This window comes from Passer domesticus, chromosome 9, assembly GCF_036417665.1.
Source record: "Passer domesticus isolate bPasDom1 chromosome 9, bPasDom1.hap1, whole genome shotgun sequence".
NCBI lineage: Eukaryota > Metazoa > Chordata > Aves > Passeriformes > Passeridae > Passer > Passer domesticus.
In genome coordinates this window covers 28,143,899-28,167,651 of record NC_087482.1, presented here as the reverse complement: position 1 = coordinate 28,167,651, position 23,753 = coordinate 28,143,899, and the positions used below count along the sequence as shown (strand labels likewise).

At 39.4% G+C, this 23,753-nt stretch overlaps 1 protein-coding gene across 3 annotated transcripts in view; it reads left to right on the top strand.

The window, feature by feature from the left end:
• Nucleotides 1-23,753, top strand: part of SLC6A11 (solute carrier family 6 member 11) — a 93,411-nt gene that overhangs the window by 1,765 nt on the left and 67,893 nt on the right. For all 3 annotated transcript variants that reach the window (XM_064432230.1, XM_064432228.1, XM_064432229.1), the window contains exons 3-6: nt 2,089-2,223; nt 2,400-2,540; nt 3,962-4,052; nt 21,090-21,222. In XM_064432230.1, the coding sequence (XP_064288300.1) occupies nt 2,089-2,223; nt 2,400-2,540; nt 3,962-4,052; nt 21,090-21,222 (500 nt within the window). The remainder of the gene's footprint in view (nt 1-2,088; nt 2,224-2,399; nt 2,541-3,961; nt 4,053-21,089; nt 21,223-23,753) is intronic.

Below are 23,753 nucleotides of genomic sequence, written 5' to 3'. Positions count from 1 at the left end.
CCTCAGCTTCTACAGAGTATAACATGTGGCATGTATTGGTTATAGCCAAGTATAAACTGTATAAGATAAATGACAGTTGAGAATAAGCACATCAGCTGGGACTTGGGCAGCAAGAAAGTAAATTACAAACTCAGTTTAGAATTCTGTGGTGGACTGGGTTCAACGTTCTTCCCACTTAAGGCCTGAGTCAGTGGCAGTGTAAACACAGAGGCTGGAAGACAAATAGGATGTTCAGGGCTGATAAGCACTGATCTGCTCCTTGATGGGTTTGTTTGCTGTGCCAAATTTCTATTCCTTGTCCCTCCTTATCTGAACTCAGGGATGGTTTTTAGCCCGTTTTGTGTGCTGTTTCTACAAGACAAATCCTGCTGTGCAAGTTGTGTTTATTGTTGGAAGTTCCTTTCTTTATGTCTCTGTATTTTGGCCAAACGTAGTTAACAAAGAGTTCAGCTCTTTAGAGAATGCTGCTACCAGATCCTGAATATTAACATGCTGCACATTATATACACAACCCTTTCTTGTTGATGGTCAGAGTGTTCCCAGAGAACTTTTGGCAGAGGAAATGACAGGAATATATTTTTGGTGTGTAATCTTTTGGTTCCTGCAGCTTTAGGTGCCCATTTGTAGGTGTGTGCCAGCTTGTCAAAAGCTGATGCTATCATTTTAAAGGCTGTAACATGAGGTAGAAGGAATTTTAATCATTTTTTTGGGTGATTTGAAGAAAAAGTAATTACTTAAATATCATATTTGATCACCACTGCACTCTTTAAGAACAGAATAAGTGGGTGTGATTTAATTGCTCATGTCCTGGCACCATGGGACATTTGCCATTGACCAGTTTTAGTCAATGAAGGCTCAGTCTGTGAGCTTGTGTAACCCCCTGCTGGAATTAGACCAGAGTTTGTTTTTAGTGCTTAAATTTGATGTATCCAACTCCTTGGCGTATGCTAGGGAAAGACAGTGGTAAATATCTGAGCTAGTTGTGAAATAAATTGCTTTTTACAGAAGAAATCTAGAAGCTGTAGTTTGGAACTTGTGAGGTGTGACCTCTCTAGCACTTACTCCAAGTCATAACAAGGAGTGTAGGAATAATCACCCATAATTTTAGGCTGAGGATGTTCAGGTTTTGAAGAGAATTAATTTCTTTGTGTGTTTAGAATGAGGTGTTTCTTGGAATATGATGTTTTGGTGGGAATCCTGATGTTTTCTAATGTTCCTGATGTATGCCTGTTGGAAAAACCAGTCCAAGCTGGTCCTTTGGATTTCCACAATGCATTGCTAAACTCATTGTGATAGTGTGTATGATGATGCTGGCCAGTGAATTATCCAGAGGAGCCATGCAAGTATTTAATTCTTTATGGAATCCCTATGGATTTCTTGAAAGGCACCTGGGATTCATCTCGAGGGAAATTCCCTGGCTGAAGGAAGAGACTCCTGGTGATGATTTGAAAGAAACTCAGTCAGAGCAGGTGGATGTAGTTGTCTCAGCTTTCTAATCAGGGTGACTGAAGCACAGTAGCTATTGCAGGGTGTGGCTGTGCTGTGTTTGGGTTTTGCTGTGGTTCACTAGCTGTGCTGGAGTTTACTGTCAGCATCCAACCAAAATGCTGATGCTTTGTTATCTTCCTAAAATTTCACATCAGTATTTCTGGCTGATAAGGCCAGGTCCTGCTTTTCTGTCCTTGTAAGTAGTTCTGAAGTTTGTTTCTTCATCCCCTTTTCACAATCCTTATTGTATCAATAACATGAAAAGGATTTCTCAACTTTAGTATCTGTAACACTTCGTCACCCCTGAGAAAAGCAAGGAGGGTGGTGCTGGGCAGAGCAGAACTTTGAGCTGAGCATGGCTGTGATCTTTGTGTTTGAGAGACTCCTGAGCTGACTTTAGGCTGAGGAATTTTGAGCTGATCTGTTTTAGTCCATGGCCCTGCTTTACAGGTTAATGTTGGATATTTGGGGCAGGAGTAAACCCTTCCTGCACTGTACTGATGGCTCCCAGCTGATGCTTCCTTTAATGGAAAAATCCCCACTGTGCTACTGAGGAGTCCTGTTCATTCTAACCAACACCCCCTCAATATCCACCCCCAGGTGCTTTCCTCATCCCCTACGTGGTCTTTTTTATTTGCTGTGGAATACCAGTCTTTTTCTTGGAGACGGCCTTGGGACAGTTTACAAGCGAAGGAGGCATCACATGCTGGAGGAAAGTTTGCCCTCTCTTTGAAGGTAACAGTTCTGTGTTCTACGGCAAAAGAAAGCATTACATTTGAAGTAAAATTAAATAAATTGTATCAAAATTAAAGTTAAGATATACTTAAAAGTAAGCTTTTGTTTTTAAATTAAATACAGCCTAAAAAGCAGAAGTTTTCTTTGGTATCTCACATTTTGTTTTGCTCCTCCAGGCATTGGCTATGCTACCCAAGTTATAGAGGCACACCTAAATGTATATTACATCATCATTTTAGCATGGGCTATCTTCTATTTGTTCAACTGCTTTACTACAGAGCTTCCCTGGGCTTCCTGTGGCCATGAATGGAATACAGGTATGACCTCAGCAGAGATTACCACTATAAAAATCCTCCCAGGTGTTCAATAAAATAATATTGAACAAAGCTATTGGTGTAGCAAAATCTGTGCAAATGGGTCAGTCTCATCCCACTACAGCAGAAAGAAAAGGAAACCTGGAGTGAAACTGCCTTGGACCTTTTTGGGTTAGGTCATTGTAAAGCATTTACTCCTCTAGAATATAATGTCAGCAGAAAAAGACTATGGATTTGTTAATTCTGTAAGATCTCCTGGCTAAATCCCAAGACTCTCATTTGCAATCATATCTATTCTCCCTGAACACAGTGAGTGAATTCTGCAGCAGAGAATGACCTGATGACAGGTTGCAATCTTGCTCTTTCACTCTAATGAAGTCAGGAGGAGTTTGAATGGAGAGAGAAAAGTATTAAATGTGGATCTTTGGAATTGCTCTTTTAAATGCCAGATGTTGAGGGATAATGTTCATCAAGCTACTTCTGGAAATGTAGTCTCATAAATAATCCTTGCTGCATGTAAAGTAGCCTCCTGCACGAAGGATGAGGTATGTATTCAGGAGGGTTTGCAGGGTAGGGCTCTGCATCTGTCCTCTCATTGATATTTATAGCTGTCATTCTCTGCCTACTGAGTCTCTAGATCCCAAACATCCATAGGGAGGATCTCATCCCACTGTCCTTGTTCCTGAAATTTTGCATTTATCCCTGATGTGCAGTCCAATTTCAAACCAAGTACCCACCATGTTGTCTTTCACAGTTTTCACTAACTGGCCATTTTTGGTGTTCTTTGAGCACACCTAAAGCTGCCTGAAATCTTAGCTTCTGAAATCTTAGGGAGGTCATTTTGGGCCCAGTAGATGTGGAAGGCTTTGGTATCAATTTTGGCAGCCCTGCCAAGGAGCTTGGCCAGTGTTATCACTGCTCAAATGCTCCACAGTGCTGAGCTGCTTTGGCCTTTGTGTTAGAGAGAATAATAATAGTGATAATAATAATAATAATAATAATAGCAGTGATAAGCCAGAGGAAATACCCACTTTCTTTACCAGGAAAAAGTGGGAGTTTATGGCTGGCTGTGTTCCCTTTGTAGCCATGAACCACTGAAGCAGCAGCTGGATAGGAGCACATTGTAATTGCAATTCCCAATCCATTGCCTCAATGTTTCTTTTGTCTGCCTGAGGTGATTTTTTGGCCCTGTGCCTCTGGGAAGTGTTGTAGCAGAGTTCTCATGGATGTTTCTCTGGGTTATCACAACCTGGTGTTGCAGAAGTAGCAGCTGTGCCCCTTAGTGCCCCCAAAAACCCTTTAATCCCTCCCAGAAAATGTGGTGTGGAGTAGGGGCTTTCCAAGGTGCATGAAGTGGGACATGAACAAGAACTGTACTTGCATGTCAACATAGAAAACTCCTTTTTTTTTTTGTTCTTTTCTAGAAAACTGTGTGGAATTTCAAAAACTCAACATGAGCAACTGCAGTCAAGTCTCTTTACAAAATGCCACTTCTCCAGTGATGGAATTTTGGGAGTAAGTGCACAAAAACTTTCTATTTGATCAGACTGGACTATTCATTACCTTGCAATGATTTGACCATTTAGACCTTGTAACCCTAGAGCACTTAGGGGTGTAAGTTCAGCTGGAAATTTTCTTATCCAGCCGTGGTCAGAATGAGAGTTTTTAACTCTTTTTTAAGAGGATACAAGGAAAGGAATTCCATATCCTGAAAGGACATAGAACAAAATGTGCCACTTGCTTGGGAGCTTGGCTCCTGCTGCTGGAGGAAAGAGCCTCCAACCCATACTAATGAGGAGGCAAAGGTGAAAGAAAGAAGATGATTTACAATATTCCTGTTTTTTTTTTTTTCCCCCAAATGTTTCTTCCCTTAGGAGTTTGAGAGCTACATCCTCATCCTTGTTCAGCTAACTAATACTCTGGCTTCTGGATCTCATTATTTTTTAAACGACTGTGTAAGTGTTAGTTATTCAGCTAGAATAACAGCAGAGTTTAACTCTCTCCTGTCCCCCTGACTCTGATTTCTTGTTAGACTAAGGGAAGAAAATCAGATGTTTGCAGAGGATGATCTGCTTTTGTGGTGACATATTTTTTCTGACTATAAATATTTAATCAGTGCAGTGTAGCCTCCCATTTGTTCCTTGCTGGGTGTAATGTGTGTTAAGCCAATCAGAGAAATGGAATGTTACTTTGAATTCTGAGTGATTTCACAATTCAAAGCTTATTACACAATTCTGGGTTACTACAATTTCTTGAGGACCTATTAATTTTATTTTTAATACAAAGCCTTATTCTGAGGCGGTTTTGTGTTTAGGACAGCAACAGCTACACTTTAAAGAACCAGGAATTAAAACTCCTTGAAGGGAGACCTCTACAGTGACTTAATTTCCTTCAGTCTTAGGATGTGCTATTGTCTGCCTGAATCTCTTTTTCTTGCTGCATCAGTAAGCTTAGATTTCATGAGCTTTTTCAGCAAATAATACTGTTTTATTTAAAAATAAAATACCTCCCCCAACTAAATTAAACCTGATTAATATGAGAGACATATGCACTCTCTGGGTAAAACTGAAATTTTATTTTCTGTTAAAATTTTTAATAATCTGAACACATAACATCTTAAATCAAAATATATCTACCCACAGATAATATTTGAGAATAAACAAGAGTTTCTCAGGTCGTATCACTTAATCCATGCAACTTTACCAGATTTTTGCTAAAATAAATTATGGTTCTTTGGGATAACGAGAATTAAGTCTTAACATTAGTGGAATAAATGAACAATACATTTTCTCAAGTATTAGCCAATTTACCCTCTGCATTGATATGATTTTTCAACAATATTCCCAAGTCTGCCACTGATGGTAACTCCAGTTATCCAGAGAAGTAGGAAAGGTTTAGTTCAGTTCTATGGAGGGCACAGAGCAAGTTTTACACTCTCATATTCCTATGGTTTTACACTCTCAGATTTCTGTGGTTTTGTGGGTTTTGTGTTAGTGCTCATCTCTGGAGTGCCTGAATTCCTTGGTCAGTGTTATTTTGAAGCACAAACAAGTCCATTTTAAGGATGTCCCTTCTCAGAGATCTCTGAAAATGAAGCTAAACAAGATTCTCTAGCTCTGTTTGCAATCAAGTTTTAGTGAGTTTTAATTTCTTCCTTTTCAGGGCATATTTCCCTGCCTGATTTTGGCTAAATCAGGAATAAATTATGAAACTGGAAAGGAGAATCAATCAGCTTTACCCTTTTCTCTAGCTGGTTTTACAGTTTGTCAATAAAAAGTTGAAAATACACATTCCAAATCTTTTAAAATCACAAACCCTAAAAAAAAAAAAAAATTAAATTAAATAATCTGTTATTTATTTGGAATGTCTGTCTTTATTGTGTCACAGACAAACTTTTTGTAACACTAACAGTTTGCTGGCCAAAATAAGTTAAGATATTAAACTTTTCTACTTTCTCTGTCCAAGTAAAACTGGAGTTGCATAGTTTTGCACACAGGAAATAAATGTACTCTCTTCCTGCTAAGGAAAGTGTTTGCCCTGTTTGAAATTTAAGTAGTTATGATGTTGCATGGCTTCAAAATAGAAAAAAAAAAAAACCATGAAAAACTAGTTTCATAGTGGAAGAATGAGCTTTATTAAAAATTAGGATTGATTTTCCCTTGAAATAACTAATTTGAATTATTATAATTAAATTATGTCTTAAATATCAGACATAAAAGCACAGCAGGGTCTTTCTGTGTAAACAGCAGATCACAGAGTAGTTCATACAAAGTGAATATTACTAGAAGAGTTACTTTGTGTGGAGATAAGTGTTATCAACAATGTTATTTCCCTCAGCTAGAGATGGTGTTCTCATGATGCTGCTTTATGATTTTGTAAATTCTGCTGCCAGGAGCCATAAACTCATTGTAAACTTGCTGAAACAAACAGTAAAAAGGAGAGTTGCTGGAGCAGGGAAGGGGGAGGCTCCAGGTTTCTTCAGATGAACCATTCAGAACCTTCACACTTTGCTCCCTGCAATGCTAAGGCTGCCATTGAAACTCCTCTGAGTTGTGGCCACATAAAGCAAATTTATTGTGTGAAGGGTTGGCTGTGGGGGAAAAAAATGGGGGTTTGTAGGGATTTTTTGGTGGTAGTTTTTTTTTTGTCTGTTGATTTAATCTGTGGATTAGAGCGGTAATTGTTGTGCAGTGAGCCTGTTTGCTTTTTGTGAGTGAGCTTGTTTACATGTGAAAATCAGCCCTGCATTTGTCAAGTGTCAGGCTGATGCTGCAGCTCTCCTTTCACAACCATGTCCCACTGCCACAGCCTTTTACAGTAATTACACCATCTTCAGAGGGTTTTAACTAAACCCAGCCTAACAAGAAGAGACTCAGTCATTCCCCAGTGGCTTTGCAGTGCTCTGTGCTGCTCTCAAGCCCAGTGCTCCCAGTCTGAGAGCTCCTCATGCTGGGCAGGTTCAGGTTGTTGTTTCACACAGGATTTACATTCTCTAAGTGCCAGCAGAGGGATAAAATGGATTTGGATTTAAGTGTGTAAATTAATACACCAGGCCCAAACCATCTTTATTTCTGGCTTTGGAAAGGAATTTTTTTCCCTTTTACCTGGTGCTGCTAAGTCTTTTCCACCAGCTAGGCTGTAAGATCAGCCTGTATTTACACATGACTGGAAGTAAATCCAAATCCTCGGCTGGCTTGAGGATTCAACACCCAAACTCCAGCCTCTCTGCTGAAATATTTGTAATTTTTGCTGCTTCCACAGCCTTGGCAAGTCCTAAAGCTGTGGCTGAAGGCGGGCAGGGACTGAGCCATGAGCAGAGGTGGCAGAGGATACCTGGCAGTGCCATGAAGCTTTTCCAGGTCCCCTTCCTCAGGTGTGCCCAGAGGATGCTGCTCCCTCAGCAGGAATAGTCTGACCTCTGAGAATTCATCTTCTCTCTGCTTTGATAACTGCCTCACACAGAGGGTGAAAGTTTAGTTTTTGTCTTGCACAGACTGTTTCTTTGTTAAAACAAACCAAGAAAGGATTCAGAGAGGAATCCTGCAGCAGGTCCTAGGTGCTGTTTTCCTCCTGGTACACTCTAAAGAACCTCATTAAACTTCCAAACTTTAAACATTTTTGTGAGACTGTAATTGATGACCACTTCCCTGTAGCTACACAGTGGAAATGGGCTGATCCTGCTGGAGATGCAGCAAAACCAGAATTTGGACACTCTTTTCTTTTTTTTCCTGCTTAGAAATATCTATTTCTGTCAGTGTTTTAAGGCTTCATTTGAGAGAGCAGACACCACTGACAACTGATCAAAATGAGGGGATTAAAGGATTTCTTACTCATGAAGGCCTTGCAAGCTGCAGCCTTGAGAAGTTCCAAATTCTGTGTGTACAGGGAAGCAGCTAAACTGATAAAAATTCATTTTTTATTCTTCAAACTCACTATTGCTGTGTTCCAAAGGACAGACAAGAGTCTGAATTTCCACTTTTCACTTCATTCTCATGCCAGCCTTCAGAGACTTGACCTGTTTTCTCCCATCTATGGCCTTTTCCTCACCCCAATTGTATAGTTTGTTTAAGGATTTTCTAAGAAGTAATAACCACACTTTCAAGGTGTGGCACATAGAATTTTTGGTGTCCAAAATTTGAATAGTTAATACTGGTAGCTGCTAATTACTGCTAAATTAAAGCAGGATATGAAAAAGCACTGTGGCTGTGGGTGAGGGTGCATTTGCAGCCTGGCAAACAGAGGGGAAGATGCTCTGCTCCATCATTTTTCTGCTTTCCTAGGAGAGGAAATTGCCTGGCAGGTGTGGGGGCTGCAGCCATGCCCCTGTGCCCTTTTGGCTGCTGCTCCAGTCTGTCCCCACGGGCAGGAATTGGAGCTTTCCTTTGCCTGGGAAGGGAGCTGGACAGAAAGAGGAGCCACAGCTTTGTGGCTGATTCCACCTCAATGGTTTTTTATTGGCTGTGTAGCAACAAGTTGGTGCTCTGTTCAAGGAGCTCTGGTTGTTGGCCTGTCACTCTCTGGAGGGGGTGACACATCCCCAGCCTTTCCAAGTAAAGCCTAGTGAGAAAAAACATTGGTTTTGTCTGGGCTAAAAGAAAAGGGGCTGTTCTCAGCAAAAAGGAAAAGGCACAAACCCTTTCCTTGCAAAGTCAAAAAAGAGGTTTTTGCCTGTTTCATTCAGGCTACAAACGAGTGCAGGAGTCACATTGTGGTTAATCCCCAGCACACTGAAAAGTCAGAGGTGAGCTGAGCCTGCTCAGTGCCCAGCGGACCCAGCACCACCCCGAACCAGCCCCTTTGTGGGTGTCATGTAGGACACTCAACAGTGCCAGACCCTCCTCTTGCTGCCCAGCTCATAAGGGGCCGTGTGAAAATTGCTTTTTCTTTGGAGCCTCGTGAGCTCTCCATCTGGGTTTGCCTCAAGATCACTGACTTTGCCTGACTTCAGCTGAAAAAAGCAAATGGGATGGGTAGCAAAATGCTGCCAGTTTTTCCTTCATTGAGGGGTGGACCCCAAGCCAGGAGGATGAACTTCCATGGTTTTTGATTTTTACATTTCCTGTTGTACATAGCACTTTCACTATGGACGATAAAAAAAAATGACCTTCAAGTTTGCAAATTCTCCTGACTTTGTGCTGCTCTGGGAATTTGTAGCGTTTTCTGTGTTAAAATACAGTCAAGTTTTAGTTTGCAGTGGTGTCAAAACCAGAAATTAAATTTTTGTAGCAAAGGTCATACGTGAGCTACTTAAAATATCCCTTAACTGTGCAACTGTTAAAGTTCTAAAAATGCTATTATTGCTACTAATGGTAGGTAAACATGCACAGAACCTGAATGACGTGCTTAAAATTGTGATCTTTAGAAGCTGCTGGCTTAGATATCCAATTTTGCTGAAAAATGGTCAGTCTGTTTTATTTTTAACCAATAAGGGCATTTTCAATATTAGGGTTAAAATAGGAATGTGTGTCCAGACTTACACACCTATATTTGCAATTTTTGCTGTTGTAGGGAAAGAATGACATGAAAGAAGCACATTTTGCTTGAAGGGGTGAAATTAATATAAAGTGAAAGGTCTAAACCAGCAAAACCTCAGGGGTGCCATGATGGGCTTGGCCAAACCAGCCAGGAGCAGCACGAGCCAAAATAACCAGGAGTGTTTCTTCTGCCTTTGCCAGGGGTTCATTGGTTTCTCATAACTTGCTGGTTTGCTGGGTTTTTTGTGGGGGATTTTTAATTTTTTTAAAATTAACTATTAAAAATAATTAAATTTTTTTATTTATTTTTTAAAAATTATTTTTATTAAAACTCTTTCATTGAAAGGCCTCCCTTTAGCTATACCTAGTTTTATGTAATTACAAAACCAGCTCATTCCCTTTTTTCTAAGTTGTTATGTACAACATCCTACAAATATCTACACAAACTTTAAAATCTTCCAGAAAACTGACAATAGGAAGTGTCTACACATACTTAGAAATCTGGAAGACTGCAATTAGGAAGTATCTATTCAAACTTTGACATTTGCAAAACTGGAAGTAGGAAGTGTCTACACAAACTTTTAATTCTAGAAAAGTGAAAGTAGGAAGTGTCTACACAAACTTATATCTGGAAAACTGAAATTAGGAACTGTCTAGATAAACTTTTAAATTTGAAAAACTGCAAGTAGGATATTTCTGGTGCCATTTGCTGGCTGAAACCAGTTAGTCCCCTCCAGCAGCACCCACAGGACAAGCTGGAAAGTCCCATCTATGTTTGACAAAGTTGCCCACTGCAGGAATTATTTTCTTTACTGGTTGACCACAGGAAGGAGATGTGCAAGACTGGAAGTGCCAACAAATCACATGGAACTCTTCCAAGGCACATTTTTCATACCCCTGTAATCCCTCAAATATCCAAGTAAAGAAGAGACTTTTATTTTCAACTGTCCAGAAATGTTTCCAGTACATTTATTCCCTGTCTTGGAATTGGGAATGGGAAGGGCTTTGCTGAGAGGGATTTTGGAGATGCACAAGTGACTGAAAACATAATTTAACAGGAATCACATTCCTCTGGTTTTTGGCTATCTCAGCATGGATACTATGTAAAGGACAGATTTCCATGCAATTCATCAAGACTTTGTCTACTTTTCGCTCTTGAAAAAATATCATCATAAGAAAAATTAAATGTTTAGACACTTTTTAAGCATATTTCCCAATTATGGCTTTGTGGATTCAGGATGTTAACAGAAAGGGTGGTTGCTTGGGATTTTAAATCAAATTAAATGCTCAAAGGAGATGTATTTTTACTGTGCAAAAATTATAATGAGCCCAGGTTGGAAGAAACAAAACAAAATAACTTTTAAAAAAAATTATTTAATTGCTTTTCACTATATTCTTATATGTCAGCAAAATTTCTTTCTTGTGTCAGGAGGACTTCCTGAGGAAGCTCATTAAATATTGCCCTGGAATTCCTGGAAAGGCTCCAGGACACCAATCAGTGCAGGCCTTGAAACAGCACTATGGGCACTGCTGTCCTCTGGTGCAAAGGAATCACTGAAATCTCCCCAAATCCCTTCAGCAGCTCTTCTTTCATTATTCCATAGCTGATGTCCATGGGTTTGAGTTCATATGTGAAAAATTGATCCAGTGGAATGAATCTGGATTTAATTCATAATCTGTCATTTGTGAGAGCTACAGCAGAGTGATATTTTATGAAGACCCAGGAGCTGCAAATGTGGACAAAGCATTGAGACCTCCCCAAATAACTCCTGTCCATTTGCAGCTTTCTTTTTTTCCCTTTTGGGCTGTAAGTTATTTTTTATTTCTTGTGCCCCCACTCCTTTTCACATCTTAGGAGTTGTTTTTTTTTTTGTGACTGGGGTTTAAGGCCAGAGAGATATGAAATATGTTGACAGAGGAATTTTTTTAATTTTTAAAATTTTTTTGCCAGTCAGGTAATGGTTTTCTTTTGGCCTGTTCTGTGAGGAAGAGATAAGAGCTTATCATTTGTTACATGAATTTGTAGCCAAAAAATCACGGTGAAGGTCTGTTTTACAAGATCATGCAGTAGTTCTCAATATTTTGTGCACAGTAGTTCTCATTTGATGAACATTTAATTAATAGTGAAAAGCTGAGTACAACTGTACAGGTTTTCTAAAAGGCTCCACACAAATTCTGAGAGGCATCAGCTTGACTTGATTTCTTTGGGGTGCTTTCAGTTCACAGCTGGTGCTGTGTGCTGAGCTAATTTACACCACTCAAGGTGAATAAAAAGGGAGATTTTTGTTGCTGGATGACTTCTTCAGAGTGGAGAAGAGGGAAAATTACAAAAAAAAAAGCCTGAAGGAGTCATTGGATATATTGAGAAAAGAGACTGTACAGCAGAGGTGAGTGGAACAGCACAAAAAGTGATTTAACAGGATTAAACCCTTGGGGTTTGTTAAGGAGAAGTTGCCATGACTTCAGTGAAAGAGGGGTAAGGAAAATAGGTCAAGAATGGGATGTTCTGTGTTTATCCCTCACTGTCTCAGTGTGAGAGTTACACAGAGAGTTACACACATGTAAAATTGAAAAAAATAATATATTTATACATTATAATATATATATATATATCCGCTATTATACATGATATTGTTATTTATGCAGTCAGCCTGTACTGACCTTAATGAGCCAGGGGTTGCCACAAGAAATGTGTCATTCTTTTCATGTTTTGCAAGATGTAGTAGAAATTTCAGAGAAAATTCTGCAGAGGAAAGCCTAATTTCACTTTTTAATTGGAGGTGTGTACAAATGGGTAATGAATGGAACAACGTTCAACCCTGGCAGGAATTTAAGGAGAAGGAACTAGGCTGGATAGCAGCAAATGTGGCTCAGCCAGGAAGGATTCATTCTGTTGTGTGTCATTCACACTGGATCTGCTGGAAGAGGTAAATATTTCAGAGTAATGATGTAGCTGAGGGATTTTTGCTAATGTGACATAGGGAATTGTCTGTCTGCTGCTTTGAGAAACAAGCCAAGTATGGAATTCAGTGGATTTCCAGAAATGAAGTCTTACACTTTAAAGAACTTCCAGTAAATTTCTCTAAATCTGTAACCCATGGATTGTCTTCTAAAAGCTGAACTCCTTCTTTCTAATCCTTGAGCACTGATGGCTGGGGAGTACACGTGGGTATCCAGCAATATCTGTCAAGGACCATTTTTAGCTCTTTTAGAAACCTGTGGGTATATTTCCTGTTTTAGAGTTTCCATGAAACCCTCAAAAGAGAGGTTTGGACACTACACAGCACCTGTAACTCTTATTCTGGATATTCCAGAAAAGCCAAAGTGTCACCTCATGTTGACTTGCAGGGACAATTTGGTATCCAGACTCTCTCTCTCTGTTTTAAACACTTTTAGTGACCAAACGTGCCAAAAATCCACTGGGATTTGTTTAACTTTGCAGTTGTAGCTGTGCTTGCTCTGGAGGTGTTTCAGTGATTACCACACCACTGCCCAGGGAAAACACCTGGCACAACCAGCCTGTGTTTAGTTTCCCAAGTATCAGATTCTAGAGGAGGGGAATACAAAGTCTGAAAGGAATAATTTCTTTTTAAGGCATGATCTCTGTCAGATATTTGCTCTATGTAGGGTGTTAATGCTATCACTGTGATACTCTTGCCCATGTCATCATCACATCACCGAGCTCCTCAGGGCAGCAAGACAGAGCAGGGCCAAGCAGTGCCCAGTGTGTCTGCTCCTCCTGCTCTCCTGCTAATCCAGATTGTTGGATTTGGGTGGAAATAAGGTCAGAACCAATTTCCTGAAATCCTGCTGAATTCAGCGTGTGCTCTGTGTAGTGCAGGAGCAGTGTCCAGCCCTGGGCCAGCACAGGAGGGACCTGGAGCTGCTGGAGGCACCAGAGGAGGCTCCAGGATGAGCAGAGGATGGAGCAGCTCTGCTGGGAGGAAAGGCTGGCACAGCTGGGGTTGTTCACCTGGAGAGGAGAAGCTTTGGGGTGACTGAACTGTGACCTTGCAGGGCCTGGAGGGGCTGAAGGAAAGATGGAGAGATGTGGGAAATGGATTTGTAGAAATTTTTAAAAATTTGATAGAAGGTTTATATAGTGTGTATTTGTATGTAAACTTTGAGAAAAGAAATGTTGATTTAGAAATGTTATAGAATAAGATAGGTATTGTTGAGAGAGAAATTGAGCTAGAAACAAGACATCCAACAAGACTGTGGACAAGGGCATATGGGAAAAGGACAAGGCAAAGTGGGAATAGCTTCAGACTGACAGAGATTAGGACTAGATGGGATATTGGGAAGGAATTGTTCCCTGTGAGGGTGGGCAGGCCCTGGCACAGGGTGCCCAGAGCAGCTGTGGCTGCCCCTGGATCCCTGGCAGTGCCCAAGGCCAGGCTGGACAGGGCTTGGAGCAGCCTGGGATGGTGGAAGTTGTCCCTGCCCAGGGCAGGGGGTGGAACTTGGTGATTTTTGAGGTCACTTCCAACCCAAACCATTTTGTAATTCCTTGCTACTCTGGGACTAAAACTCATAAAGGTAATCACTGCTCAAATATCTGTTCTCCTCCTGGAAAAGGGAGAGCTCTCCCACACATTTTTGCTCAACCCCCTCACCAGAGGTATGTGACCTTCTAACTATTACTTTTTGTTTATGCAATGAAACTCAAAACTTCTCTAATTTGACAGTTATCTTTTACAGTCCTGTAATGCACAGAAGAGGATTTAGGCGCTAAAGCTGAAAAATGTTTCCCAGCTTTGATATTTCCAGGACATAGAATGTTCTATACCTGTTCTCTAAGACAAGATTGCACCATTCTTTACATTTTCAGTGTCAAAAGATAACAAACCACACCAGAGAAGAGAAATCTTGCAAACCAGTACATGAAAACCAGAAATGAATTCACTGAAGAATAAAAAAATGCTCTTTTTAGATTCCTTTATGGAAGGATAATTTTTTTACCTTGATCTATGTAAAACATGTTTATCTTAAGTTAAAAAAATCCAAGAATAGGATTGTAAGCTGCCAGCCTTTTGGTTTCACAGTTTTATATTTAGCATTCAGCATAGATTTTTTAAATTTATCAGTATCATTTTCCAAAGTTGTCATCCAAGTAGATAAGGCAGTGGAGAATATCTCAAATCTTGAATACCTTGTGTTCTCTGGTTCTTTCAAAACAACTTGTTCCTTCTCAGCTATTTCTTTTCCACCTTGGAGTTCTGTAGTCTGGATGCATGGATCTGCCTCTCCCAAATTAGACAGCAATTAGCTCAGATTAGACAGCTACAGGGAAACGTTCCACCTTCCTGACAGGTATTTGGGCATGGGAAAACTCCTGGCATTTCAAGATCCACAGAAGATTCTGGTGATTGGAATTGGAATACTGAATTTTCAGAATTCACAAATATCTGCTCAAGTTTCTGAGTCAGAAACTCTGTATTTGCACATATTTGCAAATGTATTTGCAGGATACCTGCATGCATTTGGATATGAACTATTCAAAGCAATACATTTTCAGAGAAATAAATGAATATTAATTGCATAAAGCGCAATGAGAGGAAGAAAGATGTGAGTTAAGGAAATATCTTTAGGTAGAAACTTAAATTTACTTTCACACAGGAATAAAGGGTGTCTAAAAGATTTTAATCCTTTTCCCCTAAACTGGTGAGAAATCCGTGCAGCACTAGCCCTCAGGTGTATTATGATTTTTGAACAAGGAGCTCAGTGGCGAGGTTCACGAGGTAAATATGGGCTGAGTTTGACAACTGCAGTGATAAAAGTGCACCAAAATATAAAATAAAAAAGGCTCTGTACAGGGGCACTGCATGATTTTGTTGTTTTTATGCCCTCAGGATGCTCTGGGGGCAGAGCCCAGCCCAGGGTAGGAGGGAGCTTTGCCCCTGAGCTCCTGGCTGGGCACATCCCCATGGACAAGGCACCTCCAGGGGCTCCTCTGTTTGGGTGCTGTTTGCTGTTGGGTTTTTTAAAGCCAAGTGGCCTGGAAACTGCTCCAAATGAAAGTGGGAACATGAAGGGACTTTCCTCAAATAGATTGGAGCTGTTCTTCAGCTTCCCAAATCATGAAATACCTCAAGAAGTACCCCAGAACATTCCTTTCAACACTGTGTTGGCAGCTGTTAATCCTCTTTCTATTCAAGAGCCTATTCCAGCTCCTCCAGCTTTGTTGAAGACACTCTTTCCCAGGAAAATCCAGTGCTCCCATAGCCAATAAAGAGTGTGTAAGCTTTCAGAAGGTTTGTTTTCAAATTGGGTGGAAAGGTTGCTGTTCAGTTATCTCATAACCTTCCCCTCTCCAGCAATTCCAACAAGAGAGGAGCCCTTCTTTCCTCCCATGCACTGAGGCTCCAAATTGAAATGGGTTTGAGTACATTCTCAAACAAATTAGTCCCATTTTCAGCAGGTATTTAATGTTGAAATCATCTCCCAGTGGGACTTTATCTGTGTAAATTTTGTGTAAATTTTGCACATGCAGTGATTTGAATTGAGGGAACAGAGGTAACCCTTGGCAATGGAGTGTCCCTGGATGTGGAGAGCACCAGGTCCTTGTATGAGATCTAATTTCTTCCTGGGCTTATTATTTTATGTGTACTGAAAATGTGCTGAAATATTTCTTTATGTAGTTCTACTAGTTCTATAATTCTAACTATTTAGATAGTTCCTGACTATCCATTTTTATTTCCTTTTTGATCCACATTTATATTTAGATTCAAGTGAGATTTAAAGCAGGCTTACCATATTTGTTACTCTAAGCAGAATGAATGTACACTGTAGTAATTTTGTCATGATTTTGTTCAGCCCAACTGCACAGACCCTTGTGACCAGACCTCAGCATTTCTGACAGCCCCCCTTTGGAGATGTGCCCTATTATCCACCCGAATTTATCTTTTATTCATTAGATTCCTGGAACTTTTGCCACTCTTATTCTGTGTTATTTACAGGAAGAAATGTAAGAATCTTCACTAACATTTAGCCAATTTAAGTGTGTGTGATCAGAGGCAATGAAGCCTTCAAGCACAGTGTAAGACACCCCAAATCCACTCTGGCTGGGGTTTAATATTCTACTCACAAGCAAGATATGCTGTGGAGGATTAATACTTTACTACTACTGAATTAAATCCTTGCTCTGATTTAACCTTTGATTCCCAACTCCCCCCAGTGTGTTTCCCTCAATATTCTGCCCAAGCTCAAGTGCCACCAATCCCTGGCTTGTCTCCCAGGCTCTGGGTGGGTTCAAGGGGCTGAAGTGCTGAGTATTTTTACACAACAAAACAACACCCCCCCTCAAACTGCTACAACAGCAAAACAAGCTCAATACCTACAATAAATACTTTCAAACTCTCATCAATTTCTGTTTTCAATGAGATCCAACAGTAATTAATGATTTGTGTCTTCAGTGCAGGAGAAATCTTTCTCACAGCAAAGTTTCACACAGCCAGCAAATTCTGCTTAAACTGGCTTGTACCAAGCAGGGATTTGATGTTCTGGAGTAAGTCAGATGGTTACCTGCAGTTGTACTGCTGTGGTCTCCCAGGTTCTTGGGTTTTTATCTGTTAAGGAATACTGTTGATAATCATCTCTTCAAATAAAGAAGTAGCAGCAGTGAATTCTAGTGAGAAAGAGTCAAGACATTGCAATGAAATATCTGTTATTTCTCATTTGATTTAAGAGAGTCTTAAAGATGCTCAGCTTTAACAAGTCTTAAATTAAAAAAAAATAATTTAGGCTCAAATTTTTTATTTCTTTTCACCCAAGTATGATTCAAAGCAGCTGAGCTATAGATTTCACTACAGAACTTTTCAAATGTTTGCTCCTTCAAATCAGAGGGAAGCACATGGAGGGTTGATTTTACTGTTTGTTTCTGTGTTCTTTGCATGAAGAGTTGAGGAGAACAAGGCAGTGCAGGTCTCTTGCAGTTAAAGAAGAGGAGGAAGGACTGGAAGAAGCTTACAGAACTTTTTTTTGTTGCTGTTTTCAGTGATTTATAGCAGGTTTTATGTAGAAGCTGCACTGCTGTAGAGCAGAGCTCTGATTTGACCCCTGAATATCAACCTCACGTTTCAGACACAGGGGGAAATAATATATTTTCAAATGCTTCCCCTTTTCCTATTATTTCAGTCGAATAATAAAAGAATAGGGGTAGATATGACTGAACTGAGGTGTTCTGAGAAGAATTTCATATTCTGATCGCTCCCTCCTATCAAAACTTCATCCACTGCTGCTGCTCAGATGGTTCCAGCAGCAGAATTTAGGTCTGGCTTAGAGAGAGCTCTGAGGGATTTCCCTGCTGGCCTCTGGGCAGGACTTTCCCCTCCTTGCATCCATTCTTTGCATACATTTTATGTTACAGATTAATTATCACTTCTGGACTTGTTGCTGCTCCCTTTCTGAGGGAAACACCAACCCTTTGTTCTGCTGGAACAAAGGAAATCCAAAGCGATTGACAGCATTTCAGGGTAATTAAATCCTCATTATGGTGCTGATAGTTCCCCTTGATTGGCACCACGTGTCGGTTTTCAATAGGACCCGCAGGGATAATTAATTGTGGTGAGCCCATTAATTTGCCATTGTGACACTTTATAAAAGTACCAGGCCAAGAGTCCTGCGTGGGTGAAGGAGGTGTCTCTGTTCTCTGGGACTTCAGAGCATCCAGAAAACTCTGAGCTCTTTCTGCTCCTAGGAATTGGTTGCTTTTAAAAATCTTCACCTCAAGCCTTCATTAAAAATGATGTTTTTAAGGCAAAGGCATCTTTTGATGGGTGAAATATTTCAATCATGAGAGAGAGAGAACACTTATTTATGAAGTTGTTTTGTGGATAGGAAACAACAGTGTAGGCACTGAAGTGACTTGCACATCCACTGTGGAAAAGGAGCCTTACTCATGTTTAAGTTCACATGTGCAAAAATAAATCCAAATAGCCATAAAAAATCTGGGTTGATTAAAACATAAGGATTTTTTATTATCAGTTCACAGTGAAAATATAGCTAAATGAAAAAGGTTTCCATTTCACTATTATTGTGGCCCAACCATAAATATTTTGTCTCAGATTTAATCTTAAAAATGTACTGCTTTAAAAGGCCTTTCATTATTTATTGCCCTATATTATTTATTCCTTTTCTTATCATATTATGCCAATTTTCATCCTGGTTCTCTTGCAATTAATTCCTCTTCAAAGTGATCTAAGAATGCAAGGACTTCACTTGGGTGTAGATGAGAATTTGTAAGGAGGGTGGACCTCATCCTAGGTAAAATTCCACGTTCATCTGTCAAACAGCTCAGAAGAACTTGAATTTTAACGATGTATTTCATCACTACTCTGTGTAATTATGTCTCAGTAATGTTGTGTGCAGGTATCAATTATGTCCTTCCTCTTCTTGATTAAAATAACCCTTCATTAAAAGCCACTTCTCTTCATTTGGGTGCATTTTGATGACAGAACTTCAGGCACTTTGCAGGTCTTGGCTAACTGAGGGTTCTCTGAGCTGGATCAGAGCTGGATCACTTCTCTCCTACATTAGCTGGTGTAGATTTGAAAAATAAAGATTCGAAGATTAAATATTTGAAGAATAAATATTTAAAGAATAAAGATTTGAAGAATAAATATTTGAAGAATAAATATTTAAAGAATAAAGATTTGAAGAATAAAACCAATTCCTGGATGGGGAGGAGATGTGGATGAGGTGGCAGCAATTTTACATTTAAGTAGATAATACTCAAAAAATTTGTGTTGACTTCCTGCCCCTTTATTTTTGACTGGGAAGATGTGTCTTTATTAATTGGGAAATATGGAGATAAATTCTGTGATTTTGGGGTTTAATTGTAATTTTTGTTTACCCTGTTAATTCTGTCATTCCCCAGCTAAAGAGGAAATTTTAACCCCACATTTTAGGAGTGGCTGCCTCCATCAGGAGCAGCAGCTGCAGCTCTGGAGGTGTGGAACATGCCCAGGTGCTGCTTCAATATTTCCATTTTCCCTCGGGGCATCTCCAGCCTCCCATTCCAGCACTCCAGGAATTTCCCTTCATGCTCACCTGCTGAGGTTGACGGCAGAGACAGAGCAGATTCCTCCTTTTTTCCATTTTTAAATTTCATTTTATTTCATTTAAATATTTACATATAATATAAATAAATATTATATTTTCATATATAGAATATATAGCATATTATATAAATATTCTATATTATCTGTTATATTTTCTTGGCTGGAGTTACAGGATCGGACTTTATATCCCTATATTTATTGACTCAGACAATAACTGAACCCAATACAAAAGGAAGAATTCTTTTATATATTTAACTGTGGTTTGTTTGGTTTGAATTTAATGCTTAACCTTTCTACTAAATTGTAATTAAATGTGTATACCTATGTAGACATTAATTATATAATCAATTGAAAGCAGTGAAAATCAATTAATTTGTTTTCACTCACATTGTGGAGGGAGAGGACTGCAAGTCTGAGGTTGTAATAATTTGTAATTTTTATTTATTAAGTCATAACTTTAACTTTATGAGTTTGTAATTTGTATTTATTTAATAACTTATAACTTTCAATTTATTAATTTATAATTTATCTTTTAATTAATTAATTTATTAACTTGAAATACACATTTAAAGGAAATCTCTTCTCAGGATAGTTTATTTCAGGTTGAGTGTTAAAAAACCTTTATATGAATGTCTTTGTTGCATTTGTTGCTTTAAGCTGTTTCAAAATGTTGAGGTTTTGAAAAGAAATATTTTAATGTTACAATTCCTATTACAAAAGGAAATTCATGAAATTTAAGGTTAACACGTAAAACTACAGGTTAGAAATTGTTTTCAGGAAAATCAATCAAATTGAAAAAACCACATTTATTTAGGAAGTGTTTTATTTTTAGCTCATATGTGTTGGTAACTAATTGAAATAATTTCTTTTTCTTTGACTTTAGGGAAAAGTTGTTCTAAAATTAAAATTTTGTCACTGACCTGAAAAATTGAAACATTTGTTCATTTATACCCAGATACAAAATACTGGGAATATTCTGCTTTTATCTTTTCTTTTCTACTGTAGCATGGAATATTCTCAGTAGTGAGTAAAGAGGAGTCCTTGAATCCTATTAATTCAGTTTTAACCCATTGTTTCACAAGTAATGCTGCTTTTTTTCAATATTATTATCTTTTTTTTTTGTAATTAATTCAGTTTTATCCCAGTATTTCATATGTAGTGCTGTTTTACCTCAATATTATAATTTTTTTGTAATTAATTCAATTTTATCCTATTTTTTCGTAAGTAAGTTCATTTTGTTCAATATTATAATCCTTTAATTTTTGTAATTAATTCAGTTTTATCCCAGTATTTAACACGTTGCACTGTTTTAGCTCAATATTATAGGTTTTTTTGTAATTAAGTCACTTTTATCCCAGTATTCCATATGCAATGTTGTTTTCTTTGCTATTATCATCTTTTTTTTGTAATTAATTCACTTTTATCCCAGTATTTCCCATGTAGTGCTGTTTTAGCTCAATATTATAATTTTTTTAGCTCAATATTTTAATTTTTCCCCCTCTTTTTCCCCATGGAAGACGAAGGGTGCTGGCAATTTCCGATGGGATTGAGCACATTGGGAACCTGCGCTGGGAGCTCGCCCTGTGTCTCCTGGCTGCTTGGACTATTTGCTATTTCTGCATCTGGAAAGGGACCAAATCCACTGGAAAGGTGAGCCTGAAATATTTATTTCCACCAGAACAGGAGAATTTTACACGTGTGAGGAACTGTAATTAATTGTAATTAAGAATTGTTTGTGTTTTTTGGTCATTTTGGCTTCATGATGTGCTTTTTCTCTAATTCTCTTAGGTGAGGCTGGGTGGTTTTGTTTTATTTTTGTTAATTTAGCGATGAGTTTTACTGGAAAGCAACCAGGTTGTGTTGATTTCTGTGCACAAATTCTGCAAAATTTGGATTTTGCCCCAAACTGTCAGGAGTCAAAACTCTCAATCCCACAAGAGAGTCACTGAGAGTTTTGATGCACATAAAAAGAGAATTTAAAAATACAAATTGAACACCAAGAGCAGAAATAATGAAAGCACTCAGAGAGGGACCAAGATGGGCATATTATGGGGAAAAATAAAAATATTTAGCACTTTTTGAGTGAATTCCACTCAATCCTCGGAGCAGGAAGAGGGAGCCATGGGGTGAGGGAGAAGCTGTCCCTAGAGTGGTGTAAGCCACAGCTCTGAGTAGAATTTATGAATAATCAACTATACTGAGAGAGGAAAAGAGCCACAGATCTGGAGGGATGATCTAAAAAAAGTGCTGGTTTCTCATGTTGGAAATAAAGGAAACCAGGAATAAAATTGATGCATTGAAACATTTAATTTTCAATTGTTTCTTACGTAGTTTGGGTTGTGGTTGGGGTTTTTGGTTTTTTTGTTGTTTCTGTTTTAGTGACCTCTGTTATAAATGAAATATTTCAAATTTAATGGATTTTTGAAATTTAGAAAGCGCCAGAGTGGAATTTTTCAGCTCTGCCAATTACATACATCCTTGATGCTATGAACATTTTGGCTGTTCCCAGTTGCTGATTCTGGGTGTGTTTGCCAACTGTGCCACTCCACCTGCTGCTGCATTTCCCATGCAGGAATTTCCACACACGCACAGAGATTGCTGCAGCCCCACCTTCGTCACTGCAGGGACATCACTGCTGAGAAACTGTCAGGGGTGGGGATTGATGCCTTGAGAAGGCTGCCCTAGAGACCAGACAGAGTTACAGAATAAAGCAGGGACTGATTCCAAGGATCTCCTCCATGGATGCCCCTTGGGCAGCAGCAGAGCCCAGCCAGGGCTGCACCCAAGATGAACCAAAATGGTCCCAAAATGCACGAGCGCTCCCGGGGTCTCTCCCTGGGATCAGCTCTGCTCCATGTGCACATTGCAGTTCAGTGTCCAGTTCCAGCTGCAGCCCCTGCAGTCCCATCCTGCTTATTTTTCTCTTTAGCCCACGGGGTTTGTGCTCCTGGGGCTGAGATTTGGATCATTTGTCCTTGGTGCCCAGCTGGAGCAGGAATTGTTTTGTCTCCCTGCTCTGTGCACAGAGCTCACCATCCCCTCACATGGAGCCCAGACCCACACACTAAAGCAGCACAGAATCTGAAAAATATAAAAGCTAAACTTGAGGCATCAGGATGAGAATGAATAGTTTAGAGGGAGGGGAAAAATCCTAAAAAGAGGAATCTGGAGAAGCCAAAGTGATCCAAGGGAATGACAAGATGAATGTCCTCACGCCTTTGAACATGGGCTCAGGGAGGTGCACGAGCACTTTGGAGTTTCTGAGGGGCTGCAGCTGGAGGGGAAGAAATGAAACTGAGCAAAACTGGGTTTTTCTCTCCATCAGAAGGAATGTCTGAGGATGGAAATGTATTCTAGCATGGTTTAACCTGCCCCAGGGGTGCAGGGAAAAGCTCTGTGGCTGCACGTGTGCGCACGCACGCGAGGCTGGGCCTGATGCACCCACAGACAGAGCAGTGGGAGCAAGCCTGGGCTCAGAAGGGGCTGAAGAGACTTTGGAAGGGATTTATTTTACATTTCTGGAGTTTACATCCAGGATTTTATTGTTCTTCCATTCTTTCAGTTTATGCCATTTCCCCAGAACCAGATCTTGTGCTTTGAAAGCAGATAACCTGTCTGACCCTTTTTTTTTTGTTTCTTTTTCTGATGGCTTAGCTAAACCCTCAGCTTTAGGTAGGTGGAATAAATTGATTTTATTTCATTGTGATTTTGATAACCACCTCTCTGATGAGGTCAGCCTGGAAAATAACAGCCTGTCTTGAGCATGAGAAATGGGATAATAAACTTTTCAACAAGCACAAATAACTTCTAGTCTTGCAACAAAAGTGCACGGAGAAGGGAATTCATACCCAATATTCAGCTTTATAGGTCTCAAGCTGAAAACATTTAGACCAGGGCTGTGTAAGAGGCAGACTCATAGTATACTTGCACCATTTAAATCAGTTTGCCACAAGCAGCTGTTTTTTTTTTTTTCCAGAATGCTGAGGAATTCCTCAGGGCTGGTAAATTCCCACATTTCTCAGGAGACACTGTGGTACCCATGAACCTGCCTTTCCAGGGGTCCATGGCTCTCAGGATGTGTCCTAGCTAATACTGTTAATTCCATTTTCCACCTCTGTTTCTGCAGTAAAGGTTTTTCCCCATGGCATATATTTACTGTTTTTAATTTTTTAATGCATTGT